Source organism: Garra rufa, chromosome 5 (genome assembly GCF_049309525.1).
Source record: "Garra rufa chromosome 5, GarRuf1.0, whole genome shotgun sequence".
Lineage (NCBI taxonomy): Eukaryota > Metazoa > Chordata > Actinopteri > Cypriniformes > Cyprinidae > Garra > Garra rufa.
Window position 1 is genome coordinate 56,615,321 of NC_133365.1, and position 27,315 is coordinate 56,642,635.

General features: G+C 34.6%; 1 protein-coding gene across 1 annotated transcript in view; it reads right to left on the reverse strand.

The window, feature by feature from the left end:
- dcc (DCC netrin 1 receptor) overlaps positions 1 to 27,315 on the reverse strand; it is a 185,484-nt gene that overhangs the window by 134,342 nt on the left and 23,827 nt on the right. The window contains exons 4-6 of the mRNA XM_073840175.1: positions 23,048 to 23,335; positions 16,747 to 16,897; positions 14,950 to 15,086 (exon numbers count right to left, since the gene is read on the reverse strand). Coding sequence (XP_073696276.1) covers positions 14,950 to 15,086; positions 16,747 to 16,897; positions 23,048 to 23,335 — 576 coding nt within the window. The remainder of the gene's footprint in view (positions 1 to 14,949; positions 15,087 to 16,746; positions 16,898 to 23,047; positions 23,336 to 27,315) is intronic.

Consider the following 27,315-nt stretch of genomic DNA (forward strand, 5'->3'; position numbering starts at 1 on the left):
AGAATTTTTAGATATTTTGGCTGGAAACAAGACAAAAAATCTAAGCTAGAAAAGCATTTTTTTGCAGTGAATATGCTATATAACTCAGAATACAGTAGAAGCAGACGCTGATCTTGCTTTAATTCAGTCAATCATAATCAAGCTGATTTACACTAAACGGGTCATTACTGAGGTTAATCCGGTTAAGCGGGTCAGGGTTTTGTTACTGTAATCTCAATCCCGTTCCGTCGGTGTTTGTGAGACTAGCTGGATTTCCCAAACATTTGGTTAATCTCATTTCATAGTATTAACAACCACAATCCCATTTCAATCACCAGAGTCAGTGCACACTCGCTGTAGTGCACACTGTGAACAACACACACATTCAGTATGTACTCGCTAGTTCACCATTTCGTTCTTTCAGACGGACAGCATCTATGTGTGTGATACGTCATATTTATGCAGCAGCAGTGGTGGTGAAAGAACCACAGCAATGACTTTCGATGACATCAAACTGCGGTCAAAAGTCTATTGTAAATGTGGAAATGTTGGGGTAGTTGTATGGGGGTCTGTTGTCTGCTCTTCTGTCCCACCAACATCCAAACCAAACCTTTACCCCTAGCTTCTTTTTTTGTTCATCCAATCTCCCATTACATTGACTATCACTCTATATACAATCAGATACAACAATAATTTCCCAAATATTTATCACAATATATATTCATATAAACATAAAATTGACTTCAATGGTATGAGATTACTGGATGCTCTTAACCAGTGCCAGTTCACGAATCATTTGACTTGGGACTTGGGTGCGTGTTTGTGAATCATTTGATTCAGTTCGGAAATTCAGTGCGTGTTTGTGAATCGTTTGATTCAGTTTAGAACATCGGCGTGATTTATCAAATCATTTGATTCCAGTCGGGACTTCAGTGCGGGTTTGCGACTCATTTGATTCTATTCGGGACTTCAGTTCCGTTTCGCAAATCATTTGATTCAGTTCGGGACTTAGGCGCGGGTTCACGAAGCATTTGATTCAGCATTTGATTTAGCAATTGATTCAGTTTGGAACTTTGGCGCGGTTGATCGAATCATTTGATTCCGGTCAGGACTTCATTTCTGCTTCACGAATCATTTTATTCACTTCGGGACTTTGGTGCGGATTCGTGAATCATTTGATTCAGTTCGGAACTTCGGTGCGGATTCGTGAATCATTTGATTCAGTTCGGAACTTCGGAGTGGGTTCGCAAATCATTTTATTCAGTTCGGAACTTCGGTGCGGATTCGTGAATCATTTGACTCAGTTCGGAACTTCGGAGTGGGTTCGCAAATCATTTGATTCAGTTCGGAACTTCGGTGCGGATTCGTGAATCATTTGATTCAGTTTGGAACTTTGGTGTGGATTCGTGAATCATTTGATTCAGTTCGGAACTTCGGTGCGGATTCGTGAATCATTTGATTCAGTTCGGAACTTCGGTGCGGATTCGTGAATCATTTGATTCAGTTCGGAACTTCGGAGTGGGTTCGCAAATCATTTGATTCAGTTCGGAATTTCGGTGCGGATTCGTGAATCATTTGATTCAGTTCGGAACTTCGGTGCGGATTCGTGAATCATTTGATTCAGTTCGGAACTTCGGTGCGGATTCGTGAATCATTTGATTCAGTTCGGAACTTCGGTGCGGATTCGTGAATCATTTGATTCAGTTTGGAACTTCGGAGTGGGTTCGCAAATCATTTGATTCAGTTCGGAACTTCGGTGCGGATTCGTGAATCATTTGATTCAGTTCGGAACTTTGGTGCGGATTCGTGAATCATTTGATTCAGTTCGGAACTTCGGTGCGGATTTGTGAATCATTTGATTCAGTTCGGAACTTCGGAGTGGGTTCGCAAATCATTTGATTCAGTTCGGAACTTCGGTGCGGATTCGTGAATCATTTGATTCAGTTCGGAACTTTGGTGTGGATTCGTGAATCATTTGATTCAGTTCGGAACTTCGGAGTGGGTTCGCAAATCATTTGATTCAGTTCGGAACTTCGGTGCGGATTCGTGAATCATTTGATTCAGTTCGGAACTTCGGTGCGGATTTGTGAATCATTTGATTCAGTTCGGAACTTTGGTGTGGATTCGTGAATCATTTGATTCAGTTTGGAACTTCGGAGTGGGTTCGCAAATCATTTGATTCAGTTCGGAACTTCGGTGCGGATTCGTGAATCATTTGATTCAGTTCGGAACTTCGGTGTGGATTCGTGAATCATTTGATTCAGTTCGGAACTTCGGTGCGGATTCGTGAATCATTTGATTCAGTTCGGAACTTTGGTGTGGATTCGTGAATCATTTGATTCAGTTCGGAACTTCGGTGCAGATTTGCGAATCACTGGATTCAGTTGAGGATTTCAGAACCACAATTTTACTACAAAAAATATGGTTAAACTATGATTAGTGTAACAACCATTTTTGGTTAATTTGCATAAGGGAGGTGTTGCCAGATAAAATAAATAAATAAATATCCACCTTAAGAGGACGCACCGGATGAATACAGAGATGCAGTTTTGACTGTTTTAGGATGAACAGAACTTTGGATAGCTTCCATGTACTTGTCTAGATCAACTCTGAATAAAGAAAAAAGAGGTTCAGAGCCAGATTTTGTTTATGTATGTGAAATTTAGCTAGCAGGAAACAAATTAATTTAGTTATATTTTTCGATATTATCTTTTGAGTAGTCAAACCGTCCAAAGAAAAAAAAAAAAAAAACAGAAAGTAAAGTAACTGGAGTAATGATGCTGAAAATTCAGCTTTAATCAATTACAGTTGAACAGATATTCACATAGAAAACAGTTTAAATTATAACAATATTCCACAATTTTAACAGTGTTTATGAGGTGTGAAATCAGGAGGAGGAGAGTAATGATCACACTCTTATTTGTAAAGTGCACCAAGTGTCTGTATGGTTAGTGTTATTATGTGAGCTGGTTAAAGCGTTGGACACAGAGAGCAGCTATTAACTAAACTGACTTTGACAAGCTTATGTCACTGGTACTTTTACACTGATTGTGTTTCCTCCTCTTTCTCAGTCAACTATGAATGAATTGATTGGCAGCAAAAACACACCGGACAGTCCAGCGGACACCTCATTATCTCCTGCTGAAGCCCTGGACACACACACTCACACATGCTTTTACACACACACACACACACACACACACACACACACACACACACACACACACACACACACACACACACACACACACACACACACACACACACACACACACACACACACACACACACACACACACACACACAGGCGAGTGTTGTCTCAGCGCTGGGTTGAGGCCAGAATCCCACTAAACGGACTGCACTGAACTGCCATTCAAACCAGTGGAGACCGGACTAATGAGGCACGTGGGTTCACTTACCACAGCCAGATTCACATGTGAAGACCGAGTGCTCAACACGTCACGAACCGCTGAGATTACTACACCACAGAGAAGAGACACGAGCAATGCGTCTCAAACACACTCACAAAAACACTAAACACTTGAACAAAGAGCTAACAGAACGCTCATTCATCACAACCTTAGCACAAAAACATTATTTATACATCATTCATGGAACATTCTCTGAAATAGTTGGATGTTTGCCTAATATATATATATATATATTTAAATACAACTGCTTGTTTCAGAATGTTCAGAGAACATCAAAACAACATTCTCATAATGTTTGTAAAATTATAAAATGGAATGTCTCTTTAAAATTTGCATAGCCAAGAATTTTCTTTTTTTTTTCTTTTTAAGAACATTCAGCAATAATGTTTTTATAACGTAGCAGGAACGTTTGCAAAATGTTATTAGGTTATGTTAAGTTAAAGGTATAGTTCACCTAAAAATGGTCATTCTGCTATTATTTATTTATAAAAACTGAACATTTTGAACGTTCCGAGAACATATACGTATTTATAACGTAATGGGAACGTTTCTTAAATATTCTTAGAACATAGATATGTTGGGTTAAAGATATAGTTCACCTAAAAAAGGTCATTCTGCTATTATTTAATTTCCTCATGTTGTTCAAACATGTTTTTCTTTCTTCAAAAGAACATAACAGAACATTGTTTGGAACCAAACAACATTGGAAACCGTTGATTTTCATTATATGCACAAAAGCACTGAAACATTTATCAATATGTCTTCTTCAGTGATTCACAAAAGAAAGAAAGTTTTAAAGGTTTAAACAACATAGTGTTGAGTAAATGATGAAATATTCCTTTAATTCTCTGCTTTAGCCAAAATAAGCATCACCACAGTATGTTTTGGGGTCAAATTTCCAACAGAAAAAAAACTCTCCTATTGAGATTTAAAGGCATAGTTCACCCAGAAATCATCGTTCTGTCATCATTTACCTTCCTCATGCTATTACAACATACATGAATTTCTTCTGTGGATCAGAAGAGAAGATATTTTGAAGAACATTGGGAACTAGATTTTGGACCCCATTGACTTTCATTGTAAGGACAAAAAACACTGAGACAGTCTTCAAAATGTCTTCTTTTGTGTTTAAATGAAATAAGATTAAATAAATGATCACATAATTATTTATTTTGTGTGAAATATCCCTGTAATTCTCTGCTTTAGTCAAAATAAGCATCGCTACAGTGCGTTTTTGAGTCAAATTTCCAACAAAAATAACTCTTAAGATGATCTAAAAAGACTTCTATTGTAATTTAAAAGCGTAGTTCATTTAGAAATCATCATTCTGTCATTATTTATATCCCTCATGCTATTAAAAACATATATGAATTTCTTCTGTGGATCAGAAGAGAAGATATTTTGAAGAATGTTGGGAACTAGATTTTGGACCCCATTGACTTTCATTGTAAGGACAAAAAACACTGAGACAGTCTTCAAAATGTCTTCTTTTGTGTTTAAATGAAATAAGATTAAATAAATGATCACATAATTATTTATTTTGGGTGAAATATCCCTGTAATTCTCTGCTTTAGTCAAAATAAGCATCGCTACAGTACGTTTTTGAGTCAAATTTCCAACAAAAATAACTCAAGATGATCTAAAATGACTCCTGTTGTGATTTAAAGGCATAGTTCACCTAGAAATCAACATTCTGTCATCATTTACTTCCTTCATGCTATTAAAACCTATATGAATGTCTTCTGTTGATAAGAAGAGAAGATATTTTGAAGAACGCTGGGAACCAGATTTTGGACCCCATTGACTTTCATTGTATGCACAAAAACACATCCAAAAAAATCTTCTGTTTATGGGTGAGTAAATGATGACAGACTGATCCATTTTGGGTGCACTGAAAAAAATGATTATGGCCCCAATTAAATTAAGCATAATTAAATTTTGCTAGTTTAAATCATTAAAATTTAGTTTTTGATTTTAATTAATAAGTATTAATTGGTTTTAATCGAATTACACGTGTTTTAAATCCAAGCCATGTGAATTAATTAAATTCAGTTAGAAAATATTAAGTAAATTTTCTGCGCATGCGCACAAATGCACATTCTCCATGGCGCCAGAAGGAGTTGGTCATGACTCACGGACACGGTGGGAACTTTTCATTCCGGACCCGGAGTTTTCATCATTCGGTCGATTTACACGGTGAGTAATATTTCTGTGAGTAATAATGTAGTGTAGCACTGTTTATTCCAGTAAATAGTTTGTTCGCTGTATAAATAATATCTGCAGAACGAGTCTTTGGGATAAATTCCACAGCGACCAACGGTCACATATAACTTGCACAAATAACACAAATATTACTTTTTTATGTGACGGAATGTTCTTTTAAGATATTTTTGGATAAAAATGTAGTTTTATAAGCCTAAAATACCCCGTTTATTTATAAGGATAGCGTCTATTTAAATGCTTAGGCGCTTTTGGGGATGCTTCGGGCCGGTAACGTTACTGGCTGTTCCCGCCTAAGTTATGTTTGCTTTACCACAGCCAGTCCTTCGGGAATCTGCCGGCTTCTAATGTGGTTAAACATGACATATAACGTTAAATCCTTTTAGAAGGGTAATCTTTAATGTCCTTAACTTGTTTGTTCAAGAGCAGTTTGTTTTGGCGGAAGGTAAGGTAACTTAGTGCTTGCGTGATACCGAAAAAAACAATTAACTTCATTTGCGACTATTGCATTTAAAGCAATTATGGGGAGATTGTATCTTTAACTGTGTGTTTGTACTGTAGAATTGTTTCCACAGACTCAAACTTTATTTGTGGTGTAACGTTAGATGTATGCTACGGTGCCCGCCAGGGGACACCTTCGGTTCACTTATGTTTGTCGTGGCCACGACATATAAACTCGTGGGAACGTGATATTATGTCGTGGCCACGAGATATTAATTCGTGGGAACGTCATATTAACTCGTGGGAACGTGATATTATGTCGTGGCCACGACAAACATAAGTGAACCGACGGTGTCCCCTCCCGGTCACCGTAGTATGCTGTATATAGATGTGTTTCGTTCATACTGGACATCACATCAAAACTCCAAATATGCCTCGTAATGGAAAGTTAAAATATGGACGAAGGCATATAAGTTATGAGGGGAATTTCCAGTTAGTTCCTATCGATAAATCTCACAATATAACATTGGATTTCTGAATGTTTTTAGTGGCGCATGTTCACTATTATAATCATGTGAACATGCCCCTTTTTGCTATAGCTTTAATGGTGCAGCATGTAAAATGTGTCTTAATCTAACAATATTAATTATTGTGTGCTTGGTTTCTTTTGAGGGACTCTCTGTACGTGCATGTGAACACATACAATTTCCTTGATGCCAAAGGAAGTTTCCAGGTTCGCCACTTTCCTGAAGTTGTATTATTCCAGCAATATGCACAGTAAGTATTTTTAGTATTAAAGTATTTTACAATGAACAGTTAACTTTAATGAAATATATCATATAATGTAATATGTTATGTTCCACAGCTCACTGCTGTTTTCCAGAAAGGAGGTCTTCCTGGGCAGAAAATGGTCAAATATTTCGGCATTTTACAGGAGGTATGTATTCATTTATCAAGTGTCTTTTCCTTTCCATATGTATTATTATTTAACACAGTGATGTCAAATACAGTGTCCAGAAAAAAATGTCTCTGCTTGAATTTAAATTCTTAAAGGATTTTTTTTTTTATTCTACTTAAATTTCAAATACTAAAAGGGTTATAGTTGCCCAAAAAATGAAAATTCTGTCGTTAATTACTCACCCTCATGTCTTTCCAAACCCAGAAGACCTTAGTTTATCTTCAGAACCAAAAAAATTAAGATTTTGTTTTATGAAATCTGAGAGGTTTCTGGACTTGCATAGGCAACAATATAACTGGCCCAAAAATGTACTAGGGACATAAGTGTAACCATTTATGTGACATCAGTGGTTCAACCGTATCTTTACAGAGCTACAAGAATAATTTTTATGTGCAAAGAAAACAAAAATAACTTTATTCAACAATTCTTCTCCCTGCCTCCATTGTCAAGACTACAATGACATATGCGTGTGTTTTCCTCTGCTTATAAACATGGTTCATGCATGTTCATGTCAGCAACACCAAACACTTGTGTCATGGTACTCTCATGAATGGCAGACGGAGGCACGGAGGAGTCTGTATTTTTGTTTTCTTTGCACACAAGTATTCTCGTAGCTTCATGAAATTACTGTTGAACCACTGATGTCACATGGACTATTTTACCAATATCGTTAATGTGTTTCTTGGCCTAAGAACATTTCAGTTGAGTTGCGTTGCTGTCTCAGGGTTAGAAAGCTCACAGATCTCATTGAAAATATCTGAATTTGTGTTCCATTTGCAGGTTAGGAACAACATGTGGGTGAATTAATTAATCTAATAATAATCACAGAATTTATTCTTGGGCAAGCTATCCTTTTAAAAATAAATATGTCATAGTTTAGTTCTATAATTACCCCTGATTGTATAGATTTGTTAGTTTTCTTTCTCATCTGCTTCCTTTCACTTTAACTTAAAAAAAACAGCTGTTTATGATGGCATACTACTGATTTGTTTTTGTGCATATTGGCTGGTAAATATCAGTTGATACCCAACCCTACTAATAACAGTTTCTTTTTATTTAAATATAGGACAGTCAAAGAGATGACTCCTTGAAAGACCCACAACACATCACCATGGGCACACCTGTAAAATCCATTACAAATTGCAGTTTGTTGCATGACATATGAACAGTTTTAGCACTATTTTATTCACTATTGAATAAACAATATATAGTGTTAAATCACTATATACTGTTGCCTGTTTCCACATATTTTCATTAATTTTGCAATTCCAAGTGAGCACTCAACAATGTGGCCTCTTTCACCTGTGAATTTTTGTTAATTTTTATTTTGTGAATGTGCAATGTTAAGTAAGCACTTGTCTCCCAAACATACAAAGAAACGGTTACTGAATATACATTTGATGACATTAAAAATGCATCCAAAACATTAAACTTGTTGTGTGTATTTGCAAAGCCATTTAAGAACATCTCCTTAAGAAAAAAATTATTTTTAAGGTAAGTGATTAAAACAATTTTGAAATTTAGTCAACGAAATGTGATTATTTAAATGTAGCTAAAATAAATTGATTGCAACCACTTACCTTAAAAAAATTTAGTAAATTCAATGAATATTTTTTCTTCAGAAACAATTAAATAAATTAAGAGGAAGTAGCATATTTAAATTGGGCTGAAATTACTCATTTTTTTTATACTAAGTTAACTAAATAAAATTGATTAAATCAAAATAAATGTGCTTGTTTAAATTTAGATCAAATCAATTGATTGCAACCACTTACCTTAAAAATATTGAGTAAATTCAATGAATCATTTTTTTCAGTGTGCAATATCTCTTTAATTGACTGGTTTAGCTAAAATAGGCATTGCTACAGTATGTTTTAGGGTCTTTAGGGACTTTTAGATGATCTAAAATGACTCTTTTTGTGATTTAAAGGGATAGTTCATGCATAAATCACCATTCTGTCAACATGTCATTAAAACCTGTATGCCTTACTCTCTTCTGATGTTTTGAAGAACACCTGAACCAAAAAAACAGCATTGGACCCCAGTGACTCATTACATGCACAAAAAACAAAATAGTGAATTAAAGAAGAACGAGAGTCATTAGGTTTGAACAACATGAGAAGGTTTCAGGTTTGTTCCACATGATCACAGATGCAGAAAACAACAAATGCTTGCTAAAGAAAGCTGTGCATCCTCGTTTTCCAGCTTTATATCCATGCAAACCTATATCTGTGCAAAAGCAGCAAACTCATGATTAAAAAATGATCTTGCGCAGGCAGCGCTCGTCGCGCTCATGCATTTTAATCACAAACCAGATTTAAACATTTTCTAATAAAAGCGAGCCGTGTTTGTGCGTTCGCCGTATCCGATTGCGTAATGTTCGTCCAGATGAGAAGAACAGACGTAAAAAGGGTGACATCCAAAGAAACGTATGATTATTATAGCTTTACCGCATCTTTACACTCAATAAATGATGATATTTTTATTTGGCATCATCTCAGGAGAACTGACGTCTGGAGAAACTCTAAAATACCAAAACATGCATGGAATATTTAAGTTGAAGATGTTTTTACATTAAGGAACCAATTAAAAGTACTGCAAAGTTTCTGACCACAAAACTTAGGTTTAATTAAAGGATTCGCAGGAGTCGTGTTAAATAATTGCCGTTTCCTTCACGCCATCTGTTCCAGCTCATCTCTCACCCACACAGAACGCTCTCCGTTCGAGGGCACTAACTAGTGTCCATCCAGAGCAGTGAGAGGAGAGACGTCTGGACGGTTGTTTCTGCATCTGAGACGGGATGGAGGTTGGCGGCGCGTGACGGAGCTCATGAATACTGCACACGTGAATCCTTCTGTTCCACACAATCTGAGATCTGAGGAGCTTTAGAAAGCCTCTGAGAACTAGAGCATCACAACCTGCTTCATGGATCCTCTGGAGTCTCACCTTCAGCTGGACGCCACAAACAAAAGGACAAACTACATACTAAACTTATAAAAATAAAGGCTCCAAAAGGGTGTTCTTGCATGTATGCTTTAGAAGAACCATTTTTGGTTCTCCAAAGAACCTTTCAGCGAACAATTCCTAAAAGAACCATTTTGAAGATCACTACAGTATGTTTTTGGGTCAAATTTCCAACAAAAATAACTCTTAAGATGATCTAAACACAAACTCCTATTGTGATTTAAAGCCAAAGCTCACCTAGAAATCATCATTTACTTCCCTCATGCTATTAAAACCAATTTGATTTTTTGATTTTTTTTTTTTTTTTTTTTGTGGATCAGAAGAGAAGATATTTTCGAACGTTGGGAAAGAGATTTTGGACCCCATTGACTTCCACTGTATGCACAAAAACACATCTCAAAATATCTTTTGTTTAAATGAAATAAGGGTGAGTGAATGATGACAGAATGATCAATTTTTAATTGAAATATCCCTGTAATTCTCTGCTTTAGCCAAAATAAGCATCACTACAGTATGTTTTTGGGTCAAATTTCCAACAAAAATAACCCTTAAGATATTTTGAAGAACATTGGGAACTAGATTTTGGACCCCATTGACTTTCATTGTAAGGACAAAAAACACTGAGACAGTCTTCAAAATGTCTTCTTTTGTGTTTAAATGAAATAAGATTAAATAAATGATCACATAATTATTTATTTTGGGTGAAATATCCCTGTAATTCTCTGCTTTAGTCAAAATAAGCATCGCTACAGTGTGTTTTTGAGTCAAATTTCCAACAAAAATAACTCTTAAGATGATCTAAAAAGACTTCTATTTTGATTTAAAGGCATAGTTCACCTAGAAATCATCAAGCTGTCACCATTTACTTCCCTCATGCTATTAAAACATATATGAATTTCTTTTTGTGGATCAGAAGAGAAGATATTTTGAAGAATGTTGGGAACTAGATTTTGGACCCCACTGACTTTCATTGTAAAGACAAAAAAAAATTGAGACAGTGCTCAAAATATCTTCTTTTGTATTTAAATGACATAAGGTCGAATAAAAGATGACAGAATGGTCGATTTTGAGTGGAATATCTCTTTAATTGACTGGTTTAGCTGAAATAGGCAATGCCACAGTATGATTTAGGGTCTTTAGGGACTTATATACAGGGTTTCTATACAGATATGATCTGAGATGACAATCTGAGATCTGAACAGCTTTAGAAAGCCTCTGAGAACCAGCGTCCCTCACTAGAACATCACAACCTGCTTCTAGGATCCTCTGGAGTCTCACCTTCAGCTGGACGCCACAGAAACACGCCAGAGAGAAAACACAAACACGAGGACAAACTGCACACTAAACTTATGAAAATAAAGGTTAGAAAAGGGTTTATTTGCAGGGATGCATTAGAAGAACCATTTTGGTCCTCCAAAGAACCTTTCAGTGAACAATTCCTAAAAGATCCATTTTGAAGAACTTATACAGAATTTATATCATCTGGAATAATAAATAAATAAATAAATAATATACAACTATTTGAAAATCTGGAATCTGAGGGTGCAAAAAAAAAAAAGTTAAGTTCTTAACTACTACTTAATATCTAATATCTGTCTACTTAATATCCTAATGATTTTTGGCATAAAAGAACAATAGATCATTTTGACCCATACAATGTATTTTTACTATTGCTACAAATATATATATGTGCTACTTACGGCTTGGTTTTGTGGTCAAGTGTCACATATTAGCTGAAAAACTTTGTAAAAAATGTAACACCTACAATCATTATAACAACAACATTTAAATTAATTATATACAATAATTTAACTAAATTATTACAAAACATGAAATAAGTCAAATATATTCCGTAATTCTATTTCCCAAAAACCTTTTTTAAGGTCCAATAATGTACTTTCTAAATAAAATTTAATTATTAGTTTTATTTAGATACTTTACCATTATCAAAATACTATTGTAGTTTTTAATCAATAGTTTGAATTATATATATACATATTTTTTTTTTCATATTCCACATATTGTCCTTATTCATTTTAATTTTAATTAACACGTTTGTAGTTTTGTTGTGTGTTTTTGGCAATTGTATATATGACATTTTGGATCAATAATATTATAATGGTTTTTAGAGACATTTATGCTCATTTATTATTAAAAATACAGAAAAAACACTGGAATATTGTGAAATATTATTTCAATTTAAAATAACTGTATTCTATGTGAATGTATTTTAAAATGTAATTTATTCCTGTGATAAAAAGCTGAATTTTCAGCATCATTACTGCAGTCTTCAGTGTCACATTATCTTTCAAAATAAATAAATAATTTAATTAATTAATTAAATTTAAAATTAAAATCTAAAAAAACAGATACACAAAGAAAAAAAAAACATAGCTAAATAAAAATATATAAAAAATTCTAAGCGCACGTCTCAGATTGTCTGAGCTTTATTTCTCCTGAAAGAGTCTCCAGAGCCCTGAACGGCCGCACACTCCTGCACGCCGGCTTTATTTGATTTACAGGCCGGAATAATAATAATAATACAGCCGCCGCTGGATGTCAAATATCCTGCAGTCCTTCTATAATTGGATTAAAGTGCAGGAAGTGGCTGTACAACATGAACACCTGAGAACGGCTGAGAACAAATGCACCGCATGACAGAGACGTGATGATGGACACAGCTGAAATGAACACTAGCGGCACACTTATCTGGTCTAGTTAGTGGTTTGAAGCACTTACAACTAACAACTGGTTTACTAAGCAGAACAGATCAAAACCTGAAGCTGAAACCTGAGCCAATCAGATTTGAGGAACAGAGCTAACTGTTGAATAATGTATCAGAGGCAGGTTTACCAGCGTCCAATCAGAATGTAGAATCTGAGCCATCTGCCTTCCGAAATGAACAAAACATCTACAAAAGCACACAAATCTGTGAAAATCTCACGTAATAAGCGCTGAATATAAACAAAGAGGATTTGCACGGATGGCAAAATAAAAACAAGAACAAAAACCTCATTTCAAAGAGCTAATGATCAAACAGAGAAGATCCCACAAAGGAAGAAGAAACTCACGGAAATGAGAATCAGATCAACAAACAAGAGTGTTTCTCGGCAAAGGTTCTCCAGAAGTTTCCAAATGTCTTTAATCCCACACAAACTCAAACTCTCCGTCAGAACAACACATGAATATTAATATGAACGCGTCAAGCCGCACGGATGCCGACTAAAGAGCAGATGTTCATCATCTGATCCAGATCAATTATTGTCACTGTTTGGGTGAATTCAAAATCAATTCATTTATTTCTCATATATTCATGCTTCTACTAATCTGAACTATGTCTGAAACTTTGCATTACGAACAGGTTCATTTTTGAGTTGCTTTGAATCAAAAAGTGCCGTAAATGAATAAATATAAATAGGTCAAAGACGTTAAGATGTTCACGCCAAAGGAAATGTACAAAAGTGATTTTATTTCCATAGCAAATTTAAATGTAAGTAAAGTGTCTACGTTTAATGTTTCAAATACGTTTTTGTAGAATAAAATGTCACAATTTGGTTGAAATAATGTTACATTGTCATTCAGTGGAAAAAAATCATGTAAAATTCAAACAACATGCTTATTCTGACTTGAACATATTAAAATATATAAAAAGAATAAGGGAGGATATTACATTTCATTGTGTTTTAAATGAGTAAAAAATCTTGAATTGAAATGTAGAATTAACATGTTAGTATTTTGTTGTGCGTTTTTGTCAATTGTATATATATATACGATTTGGAGTAAGATTTTAATGGTTTTTAAAGATGTTTCTTATGCTCATCAAGGCTGCATTTATTTGATTAAAAATACAGAAAAAACTGTAATATTGTGAAATATTATTTCAATTTAAAATAACTGTTTTCTGTGTGAATATATTTAAAAATGTAATTTATTCTTGTGATGCAAAGCTGAATTTTCAGCATCATTACTCCAGTCTTCAGTGATGATCCTTTAGAAATCATTCTAATATACTGATTTGCTGCTTAGGAAACATTTCTGTCTGTATAGACTGGAATAAAAGTCTGGAATTAAAACAAAATAATAATTTTATTAATTAGGAATGCATACGATTGATTAAAAGTGACAGCAAAGACATTTTTAATATTGCAAAAGACTTTTATTTCAAATAAATGCTGTTCTTATGAACGTTATATTAATTTTTGAATCCTGAAAAATAAAATGCATGATGGTTTCCACAAAAAAAATTATGCAGCACAATTTTTTTCAACTTTGATAATCAGAAATGCTTGCACTGCAAAAAAAAATTCTTACTTAGATTTTTTGTCTTGTTTCCAGCCAAAATATCAAAATGTTTTCAGAAAAAACAAGTCAAAATTAATTGAGTTTTTGCTTAAAATATTTTTTCCTACCCCATTGGCAAAGAATTTTCTTTGTTGCACTTAATTAAGACTTGTTTTTTTCTGAAAACGACAATAATTTTTACTTGTCTAGAAAATCCTTCTTGATTTAAGAATTTGTTAGCAGCAAGTCAGCATATTAGAATGAGTTCTAATAGATGAGCAATGATGCTGAAAATGCAGCTTTGATCACAGAAATAAATTACAGTTTAACAGATATTCACATGGAAAACAGCTTTTTAAATTATAATAATATTTTACATTTTTACAGTATTTTTGATCAAATTAATGCAGCCTTCCTTGCTGAGCAGAAAACATAAAAACATTTCAGAACAGACGTGTGCATCAGATGTTACAATCTCTTTTAGTTGCATCACAATCATAAACTCAAAAACAAGTGGATCTAATGTTGACGCATGAATAAGATTTGGCAGATTTTGAGAGTAAAGACTCACAGAGGTGAGTAAATGAAGCTAGAATGATCACATATGTCTGTAGTATAGTCATGAGAGTTTTCTGATGAAATGAGCTGCGGATCTGAGGGTTATAGTAAACTCACCGAGTACAGAGAGCTCGCAGGACGCTGAGATGTTCTGCTGTTTGTTGTGAGCGACGCAGGTGTATGTTCCTGAATCGTCGTCTGTGACGCTGCTGATCAGCAGGTTGCTTCCGCTCAGGAGAGAGTATTTCTTTGATCTGACGGAGAATCAGAACAGAAACGCCATCAGACTCGACAGAGATCAACCGAACGCAGCAGAGATGAAGAGAAAACCAACATCAATGCAGAAGAGAGTCGCTCTCTCATGCTTGCCATAACAGATGCTTTAATGGAAGTCTATTAACATACAGATCAGCTGAAATCAGAGTTTAGAGCTGGAATACACTACAGTAGCATGCAAACATTTGGCCCATACAGAAATGTAATATATGACATATGTGACCCTGGAGTAGCACAGCTGTATTTGTAGCAATAGCCAAAAATACATTTTCCTGGTCAAAATGTTTCTTTTATGTCAAAAGTCATTAGGATATTAAACATGAAGATATTTTGTAAATTTCCTACCATAAATATATCAAAACTTAATTTTTGATTAGTAATATGCATTGCTAAGAACTTCATTTAAAACAACTTTCTCAATATTTAGATTTTTTTGCACCCTCAGATTGCAGATTTTCAAATAGTTGTATCTCAACTAAAATATTGTCCTATCCTAACAAGCCATACATCAACGGAAAGCTGATTTATTCAGCTTTGTACAAAAAGACGATGAATAAATCTCAGTTTCAGAAAAAAATGACCCTTATGACTGGTTTTGTGGTCCAGAGTCACATATACAGTTATGAGATGTGACATATATATCTCATAACTTATGTTTATTAAATTATGTTTATGTCATTGTTATTAATTTATATGTTTTAATTCATGTGCAGTTGTTCCAAATTATAATAGGTTTCAAATATGGTTTTACTTTATATGACAATATATTTCATATATGGAAATGTTATATATGCACATTTCTGCTAAACCTGCTAAAGTTTCCAAAATTTCTGGAATGTTGCTGGGATTCTACTGGAAATTTCCAATGGGGGTCTGTATTATTTATTTATTTACTGTCCTTTTTTTTGTTTGTTTTTGAAATAAATTACTACTTTTAGTCATCAAGAATACATTTCTCAAAAAAGAAAGTAAAGAATCGAGTTACACAGCAAAAATAAAAACTAACAAAATTTTGATAATATTTTAAAAACCAAAACTTAATATCTTAAATGATTGATTCACACCTCGATTCAAAAATGTTTAGATATTTATACTAGAAAACAAGACAACTATTAAAAAATATATATATTTTTTGCAGTTTAATTTCTGTGACAGAACTAAAGATCAGGACAGATTTTTTAGTTTCTTAGACGTCCGTAGATTTCAAAGGTCATTGAACGATTTTCTTACTTATTTTTGTCTTGTTTTCTAGTATAAATATCTAAACATTCTTGAATCAATATCTGAAGCAATAATATAAAATATTAAGTCTTGTTTTTTTTTGTTCTTGTTTTTTAAATTAGGTTAGTTTTTGCTTAAAACAAGCAAAAATATCTGCCATTGGGTAAAAAAAAAAAAATCTTAATTCAAAGGCTAAACAAGCTTTTTTTCTTACTGCATTGGCAGATATTTTTGCTTGTTTCAAGCAAAAACTAACAATTTTTTCATCATTTTTTTTTTAGAAAACAAGACTTAATATCTTAAATGATTGATCCACCTCTTGATTCTAGAATGTTCAGATATTTATGCTAGAAAACAAGACAAAAACACTACGTAAGAAGACGATTTGTTGCAGTGCAGTGATGTGTTTGTGCTCACCTGCTCTGGATCAGCTCGTTTCCTCTCATCCAGTAGAAGGACGGGTTGGGATATCCAGAGGCGGAACATTCTAGAACCGCATCTCTGCCCTGTAGAGCCGTGACCTTCTGAGGTCTCTGGAGGAACGTCAGCGATCGCGATACTCCAGGCTCTGCTCAGGAAACACACAAACATTAGATTACACACATGCATCTGATTGTTTATCCTCGCCATCAGCGCACACACGCACACACACAGACACACACACACGCACGCACGCACGCACGCACGCACACACACACACACACACACACACACAGACACACACACACACACACACACACACACACACAGGTCAGTTGTTGCTGGTCTAGTGGCTGCATGTCTGTGAGCTCCTCACGCTCAGCTCAAGTGCTGCAGTGTTCACATCCTGAAGCCTACAGCAGCGTTTCAGTCTTCAGTCTGTCTCTCCCTCCAGAGACGCTTCCTAACAGCCCTGAGCCAAACATCCAGCATACGTTGGTCAGAAAACAACCCAGTCAGTTCCGGCCGGAGGGGACTCCAGCATTTCTCTCAGTTAGTTCTCCAGCGCTCCAGTCCTGCGCTCGCCATCTACACGCATATCATTACAGACCAGCAGACGGTCAGCAGGAACAGCTTAGAGCGGCTGAGACCCGTCCGTCTGCGGATACTCAATAACTGATCGCAGGAACTCATTTTACACACTTTAGAGGATCAACATCAACTAGATTAAAAAGGTCATCAATTCAAGACAAAGTTAACATAAGTTGGCTTGAAAAAGCCTGATCAGAAACTGTGAACAGGTTTTTAAAAAATGTTTTAAAATGTTTTAAAACTTGTAGAAATTGTAGACATTTTATGGTTTACAGTCCAAAAAAAATTGAAGCTTAAAGTAGTTTTAAAGCTTTAATGTTTTGAAGGCAATACAGTCTGTCAGATAGATGGATGGATAAATGTTTTAGCATGTAGCTAGCATATAGCTAGCATGATTAACAAGTTACTAACATGTTGCTAGCCTGATTCTAACTTATTTAACATGTTGCTAGCATGTTTCTAACTTATTTATCATGTTGCTAGCATGTTTCTAACTTATTTAGCATGTTGCTAGCATGTTTCTAACTTATTTATCATGTTGCTAGCATGCAGCTAGCATGATTAACAAGTTACTAACATGTTGCTAGCCTGATTCTAACTTATTTAACATGTTGCTAGCATGTTTCTAACTTATTTAGCATGTTGCTAGCATGTAGCTAACATAATTAACAAGTTACTAACATGTTGTTAGCCTGATTCTAACTTATTTAGCATGTTGCTATCATGTTTCTAACTTATTTAGCATGTTGCTAGCATGTTTCTAACTTATTTAGCATGTTGCTAGCATGTTTCTAACTTATTTATCATGTTGCTAGCATGTAGCTAGCATGATTAACAAGTTACTAACATGTTGCTAGCCTGATTCTAACTTATTTAACATGTTGCTAGCATGTTTCTAACTTATTTAGCATGTTGCTATCATGTTTCTAACTTATTTAGCATGTTGCTAGCATGTTTCTAACTTATTTATCATGTTGCTAGCATGTTTCTAACTTATTTAGCATGTTGCTAGCATGTTTCTAACTTATTTATCATGTTGCTAGCATGTAGCTAGCATGATTAACAAGTTACTAACATGTTGCTAGCCTGATTCTAACTTATTTAGCATGTTGCTAGCATGTTTCTAACTTATTTAGCATGTTGCTAGCATGTAGCTAGCATGATTAACAAGTTACTAACAAGTTGCTATCATGTTTCTAACTTATTTAGCATGTTGCTAGCATGATTAACAAGTTATTAGCATGTTGCTAGCCTGATTCTAACTTATTTAGCATGTTGATAGCATGTAGCTAGCATGATTAAAAAGTCACTTACATGTTGCTAGCCTGTTTCTAACATGATTAACATGTTTCTAGTATGTTTGTAACATGATTAACGTCAATAATGTGTTGCTAGCATGATTAGCAAGGCACTAGCATTTTTCTAACATGATTGGCATGTTGTAAGTATGTTTTTAACATGATTAGCATGTTGATAACATGTAGCTAGCATGATTAGGATGTTGCTTCCATGATGTTAGCATTACTAGCATTATTAGCAAGTTACTAGCATGTTGCTAGCCTGTTTTTAACATGATTAGCATGTTGTTAGCATTTTTCTAACATTTTTGTAACATGATTAACATGTCAACAGCGTGTTGCTAGCATGTTGTTAACATGTTTCTAACATGATTAACAAGTTACTAACATGTTTCTAGCATAATTAGCAAGTCGTTAGCATGTTTCTAACATGTAGCTAACATTAGAATGTTGCTAGTATGATGTTAGCATTACTAGCATTATTACCAAGTTACTAGCATGATTAACATGTTTCTAACATGATTAGCAAGTTATTAGCATGTTACTAGCATGATTAGCATGTTGTTATCATGTTTCTAGCATGTTTCTAGCGTGATTAGCCTGTTACTAGCATGTCGCTAGCATGATGTTAGCATTAGTAGCTAGTTGTTAGCATTAGTAGTCAGTTGTTTGATTAGCATGATTAGCATGTCATTAAGATGTTTCTATCCTGATTAGCATTAGCATGTCACTAACATGATTGTAGTTGCTAGGCTTGGTTAGATAGATGAGGAATAGCAGTCAGATATTAAAACTCAGAGGAATAATAATAACTGTACGTTTAAATAGCATTTCAGTAGATTGGCTTTCTCACCCTCACTCATAACTCTGATCAATCCTTCATTCATTCACTGAATAAACAGAAACCAAAAGTTGAGATGGAGTTTCCTCGAATGTCTCATTAAGCTGGTGTGTTGTTGTTGATGTAGCTGCTGTAAATGTCAAGTCTAACTAAGAATCCCAGCAGGGCTCCTGTTCCTCATGACAGCAGCTGACAGACAAATCCAGCTCCTGTACAGCAGCACTGACCACACTCACATATCAACACTAATACAGCCTCTGTTTACACTCGCCTGAAACATCTAAAGGAATAGTTGTTTGTGTCTTTACAGGAACAGATTTGTATAAATGTGTCATTTATCCTCTGGAGTGAATGGGTGCCGTCAGAATGAGAGCCCTAACAGCTGATAAAAACATCACAATAATCCACACCACTCCAGTCCATCAGTTAACATCTTGACAAGACAAAAGCTCAAACAAATCCAACATTAAGACGTTTTTAACTATATAGTAAAATAGCAACTAATAAACATTACACCTAAAAAAAAAAAAAATACTAAAAATTAAGCTAAAATTTAAATGATGAAACAAAATAATAATAAAAAATACTAAAACTGAATTAAAAATGAACAAAGCACACAACAAAATGACTAAAAATTTAACTAAAACTGAAATGCTAAGACAGCACCCATTCACGGATCAGCTGTTTGGACTCTCATTCTGATGGCACCCATTCACTGATCAGCTGTTTGGACTCTCATTCTGATGGCACCCATTCACTGATCAGCTGTTTGGACTCTCATTCTGATGGCACCCATTCACTGATCAGCTGTTTGGACTCTCATTCTGACGGCACCCATTCACTGATCAGCTGTTTGGACTCTCATTCTGACGGCACCCATTCACTGATAAGCTGTTTGGACTCTCATTCTGACGGCACCCATTCACTGATCAGCTGTTTGGACTCTCATTCTGACGGCACCCATTCACTGATCAGCTGTTTGGACTCTCATTCTGATGGCACCCATTCACTGATCAGCTGTTTGGACTCTCATTCTGATGGCACCCATTCACTGATCAGCTGTTTGGACTCTCATTCTGACGGCACCCATTCACTGATCAGCTGTTTGGACTCTCATTCTGATGGCATCCATTCACTGATCAGCTGTTTGGACTCTCATTCTGACGGCACCCATTCACTTAAGCAATGGAACACACATTTCTACAAATCTGATGAAGAAACAACCTCATCCTAATCTTGGATGACCTGAAGATGAGCACATTTTTAGCTCATTTAAATTTTTTGGCTGAAGTGTTCCTTAAATGCCAATTTCTTGGCAATCTGTCTGGTTTGTGAGCTTGTTTTTATGCGAGAGTATGTTAGTGTAGAGTCTAAACGAGGTGTTGATGACGGGAGTGAAGGTCTGGAGTCATTAGCAGGACGCTGAGGTTTCTGGATTCAAACACAACTAATGAGTCATTGATTCCTGTACATCGATCAACACAAATGTCAGAGCTGCAGAAATCATTCAGAATCCTCACAGAAAATGACAGACTGATATTTGAGCTCCGATACCTGCCGCAGGAACACAACACAATTCACACACAAACCACAACACACATAATGAGCGAGTAAGAACACAATGCAGTGCATTCTGGGAAACAATACAGGTCAGTTTATTTTTAATTAATGGCCAAAGTAAATATGTGACCCTGGAGCACAAAACCAGCCTTAAGTAGCACGTAGATATATTTGTAGCAATAGCCAAAAATACATTGTATGGGTCAAAATTATCGATTTTTTATTTATGCCAAAAACCATTAGGATATTATATAAAGATCATGTTCCATGAAGATATTTTGTCAATTTCTTACCATAAATATATCAACACTTAATTTTTGTACTTAATAATTAGTATTATGCATTGCTTAGAAGTCTGGACAACTTTAAAGGCGATTTTCTCAATATTTGTATTTTTTTTTTTTTTGCACCCTCAGATTGCAGATTTTCAAATAGTTGTATCTTGGACAAATACTGTCGTATCCTAACAAACTAGACATCAGTGGAAAGCTTATTATGGCTGGTTTTGAGGTTCAGGGTCACATATATCATGAGTGTTTCTGTAACATAAAATGACTTGAAAATGTTTCATATTTGATAAACTTCACAACATTGAAACTGGTTACAGCTGAAACCGAATTTGTATCATATTTGATCAATTTTGCAACATTTAAGGATTACCCCACTTCCAGAGTAAAAATTTTCTGATAATTTATTCCAAGATGTTCATGTGTTTCTTTCTTCAGTCGCAAAGGAATTAAGTTTTTTGAGGAAAACATTCCAGGATTTTTCTCCATATAGTGGACCTCAATGGTGCTCAATGGATTGAAGGTTAAAAATGCAGTTTAAATGCAGCTTCAAAGGGCTCTAAATGACCCCAGCCGAGGAATAAGGGTTTTATCTAGCGAAACGATGTGTCATTTTCTAAAAAAACAATTACAATTTATACACTAAATGCTGTGATGTCTTGTCTAGCTCTGCCTGAACTCTGTGTATTCCGGTTCAAGACAGTTAGGGTATGTCTAAAAACTCACATCTCATTTTCTCCTCAAACATTTTAAAATGGTCCTACATCGCTGTATTACCATTTTTGTAAAGGGCGTTTGCCTTTGTTTGCACATTCACTTCTGCAACGATGTAGGACAATTTTAAAGTTGGAGGAGAAAATGAGATGAGAGTTTTTAGACATACCCTAACTGTCTTGAACCGGAGTACACAGAGTACAGGCAGAGCTAGACAAGATGAGCATTTGAGGTTAAAAAGTGTATAAATTGTAACACTTTTTAGAAAATGAGCAATCTTTTCACTAGATAAGACCCTGCTTCCTCAGATGGGATTGTTTAAAATCCTCTGAAGCTGCATTTAAACTGCATTTTTAACCTTCAATCCGTTGATCACCATTGAGGTCCACTATATGGAGAAAAATCCTGGAATGTTTTCCTCAAAAAACGTTATTTCTTTGCGACTGAAGAAAGAAAGACATAAATATCTTGTAGTAAATTATCAGGAATTATTTTCACACTTAGCATTTGTGTCTTGATTTTTATTATAAATATCTAAAAATTCTTGAACCAAGATGAATTTACTTTAAAAGTAAGACGATATTAAAAAGATATTGGTTTTCTAAAAAAAAGCCAAAATGTTGGTTTTTGCTTAAAAAAGCAAAAAATATCTGTCAATGGGACAAGAAAAAAAATATTGTTTAGCCCTTGAATTAAGATTGTTTTTCTTACCCCATTGGCAGATATTTGTGGTTGTTTTAAACAACATTTTTAAATCTTTAATTCTTAATATCTTACATGATTTCACTTGTCAAGTAAATCCATCTTGATTGAAGAATGTTTAGATGTTTATACAAGAAAACAAGACAAAAACACGCAGTAAGAAAATAATTTTTTGCAGTGTTAATCTGCTTTGGATCCATTAGTCTTCAGTAGAGCGCTGTGTGACTAAAGGTGTCTGGTAGCGGTGAGTGTGTCCTGCAGCACTAGTTTAGGTTAGTGTGCTGTAGGTCAGACGGGTCACTCACCGGGAATCACGCGCAGGTCTGCGTCTGTGCCGGTGCGGGCGCTGCCGGGGTTCTCCGCTAAGCAGCGGTACGTGGCCGAGTCGGGCGGCTGGACGCGGCTGACCTGCAGAGATCCGGAGGGCAGGATGAGCACTCTGCTGTCGGGGTCGAAGGTCAAGGGCAGGTCCTCTCTGTTCTTCTGCCAGCGCACCACGGGCATGGGTTCACCCGTCACCTCGCAGCGCAGCAGAGCCGTGTCGCCCAGATGAGCCGAAACAGACTCTGTGGGCACCACCACACGCAGAGGACCTGAGGGAAAACCGCAGCAGAGACAGAGAGTTAAACACATCAATGCATTGAGATGCCATGAGCTTATGTTTGTCTGCAGCAGATGCGAGATAGAGATTCATAAATGTATGTATATTTGAACAAGGACAGTAGAATATCAACAGTGGATCATTTGCAGAACTGGTTCCTGATTAGACTTTTACTAAGAACCTGAGAAATACAACAACCAACTAACAAACAATCTAAAATTTAAAACACAGAGAAAAATGAATAAAATAAAAATTAATGAATGCATGAATAAAGAGTAAATAAATAAATAAATAAATATGCACTGTCAGTACAACATCTGACAATCTAAAATCTAAAACACAGAGAAAAAATGTATAAAAACAAAAATTTAAATGAATGAATGAATGAAAGAAAAAGAAAATTAATTAATTCATACAAAAAAAGGATTTTCAGTACAACAACCAACAATCTAAAATTTAAAACACATAGAGAAAGAAAAATTAATAAAATAAAATGAATGAATGCATGCATGAATGAATGAATGAATAAATAAATAAAGAAATAAATAAATAAATATGCACTGTCAGTGCAACAACTGACAATATAAAGGGAGAAAAAATTGTATTAAAAAATAATGAATGGATTGGTAAGGAAATCAAAAATAAACTAATAAATTATTTCATTAATGAAAATTAAAATAAATTAATTTTCAGTACAACAACTGACAATCTAAAATTTGAAACACAGAAAAAAAAGAATAAATATAAAATTAGAATGAATGACTGAAAGAAAAATACAATAAATGAATGAATTATTTAATAAAAAAATGAAAATGAATGAATTGTAGGTACAACTAATAAACAATCTAAAATTTAAAACAGGAAAAAATGAATAAATATAAAAATTAGAATGAATTAATGAATAAAAGAAAGAAAAATAAAATTAATTAATATATTAAAATAAATAAAATAAAAATTAGAAGGAATGAATGAATGAAAGAAAGAAAAATACAATAAATGAATGAATTAATATATAAAAAACAAAAAAAAAAGAATACATTTAAAAATGAGAATGAATGAATGAAAAAAAGAAAAATAAAACAAATTAATTAATATATAAAAGACAAAAATATGAATTAAAAAAATGTATTTAATTAATTAATAAAAATAAAAAAGAAAATTAATTAATTAATAAAAAAATTGAAAAATGAATTGTTGGTACAACTAAAGAACAATCTAAAATTTTAAATGCAGAAGAAAAAAATGAATAAATATAAAAATTTGAATGAATGAATGAATGAAAAAAAAAACTAATTAATACATAACAAAACTAAAATAAATGAACTGTCCATACAACTAACAATCTTAAATTTACAACAGAGAGAAAAATAAATAAATACATACATACATCAAATCTTTGTAAATTAAAGATTAGAGTACATTTTACAAGAAAACACTATTTTAGTCTTTTTGAAATAAATGCCATGTTTACTTTAATGTTACTTGCTGTTTCTTTGTAATTATTTAAAACATTTTAAATAGAAAATACTTAATTTATTACATTTTTGCTTACAAGTATATAAATGGCACACATTCAGTCTTGCAATGCAATAAGGTTCATGAATACCGTTATGTTAATATGATTATGCTCATAATTAGACACAGACGTCTGTTTAACCTGTGGCTCAAACGCTCACGCTAACAAACGCTCACGCTAACAAACGCTCATGCTAACGGCTTCCACAGCGGATGGAGTCCAGCATTACAGCAGCTCACATGGGAACCCCAATTACTCCTCAGCTTTTTGCCAACAAAATGTGCTGCCGGAGTCGTGCGTCTTATCGCCGTGATTACTGTTAACATCATTCCCTAACTGCCTTCAATTACACACAGTGGCACGCTAGCAGCCCACGGCCAAAAACACACACGCAGCTGTACGCAACCCCTGATTACTGCCACTGAACATCACCCGGGTCAAACCAGGACAACACAAACAGACTGAGGCTAATTTAGATATGACTGACACCTTCAGAAACACATGCTGCTGTAAAAATTCAACTTTGATCACAGAAATCAATTATAGGTAATCAGATATTCACACTAAAAACAGATGTTTGAAATTGTAAAAATATTTCAGAATTTTTTCCTGCATATTAGAATGATTTCTGACGGATCCTGTGACACTAATGATGCGTAAAATTCAACTTTGATCACAGAAATCAATTATAGCTTAACAGATATTCACATAGAATATAGATGTTTGAAATTTCAAAAATATTTCAGAATTTTTACTGCATATTAGAATGATTTCTGAAGGTTCATGTGACACTAATGATGCTGAAAATTCACCTTTGATCAAATAAATCAATTATAACAACAGATATTTACATAAAATACGGATGTTTGAAATTGTAAAAATATTTCATAATTTTTTATTGCATTTTAGAATGATTTCTGAAGGTTCATGTGATACTAATGATGCTGAAAATTCAACTTTGATCACAGAAATCAATTATAGGTAATCAGATATTCACATAGAATATAGATGTTTGAAATTTCAAAAATATTTCAGAATTTTTACTGCATATTAGAATGATTTCTGAAGGATTATGTGACACTAATGATGCTGAAAATTCACCTTTGATCAAATAAATCAATTATAACAACAGATATTTACATAAAAAACAGATGTTTGAAATTGTAAAAATATTTCAGAATTTTTTCCTGCATATTAGAATGATTTCTGAAGGTTCATGTGACACTAATGATGCTGAAAATTCAACTTTGATCACAGAAATCAATTATAGGTAATCAGATATTCACACTAAAAACAGATGTTTGAAATTGTAAAAATATTTTAGAATTTTTACTGTATTTTTAATCAATTAAATGCAGCTTTGGTGAGCAGAAGAGACTTCTTAAAGCCTTTGAACCCACTGTGACCTACAGAAACACTTCTATCACACACACAAATATGAGCGTGTGTTATGAATGTGCTGAATGCGAGCGTTTCCTCTGCTGATGAGAGACACGCTGCGGCCTGTGATTACAGAGCTTCATTATCTGCTCTCATTAAGAGGGTGTTCATATGCAAATGAGCGGGGAGAGCGTTTAAATCTAATTAACAGAGAGAGAAAAATGAGGAGGAATAATTCTGCTTCTGCATTCCCAAAATAGAGCAAGAGAAAATAGGATGATGATGCAGCGGGAGAACGAGAGAGAGAGAGAGAGAGAGAGAGAGAGAGAGAGAGAGGCAGAGTCCCACTCTAACACACACACAGAGAGAGAGAGAGAGAGAGAGAGAGAGAGAGGCAGAGAGAGAGGCAGAGTCCCACTCTAACACACACACACACACAGAGAGAGAGAGAGAGAGAGAGAGAGATCAAACAGCCCTGGACTACAATTATTTGACACAGAAGTCAAATATTTATTATATGCAGATGACTTGCTAATTTTATCTAAAACACCTGAAGGTCTCCAGAACAACCTTGACATTTTAACTAAATTCTGCCATGATTGGACCTTAGAAGTCAACATCCAAAAAACTAAGATTATGATATTTCAGAAAAAAACCAGAAATCTAGAACATAAACATATATTTACTTTAAACAACACTACTCTACAACATGTTTTACAATACAGCTATCTTGGTCTAGTTTTAACTCCCACAGGAAATTTCAATGTGGCAATAAAAACATTACTTGTAAAAGCCCGCAGAGCACTGCATGCCATACGAACAAAATTATTCAAAATAAATATCCCCATCAGAATTTGGACAAAGATTTTCGATAGTGTCATACTGCCTATTGCCCTGTATGGAAGCGAGATCTGGGGCCCAGCGAGTAACTACAGCCATAAAGATTGGCACAAACACCCTTTAGAAGTTCTGCATGTAGAGTTCTGCAGAAGTATCCTTCACGTCCACAGAAACACACCTAATAACGCCTGCAGAGCTGAGCTAGGCCGTCTTCCCCTAAATCTAATCATTAAAAA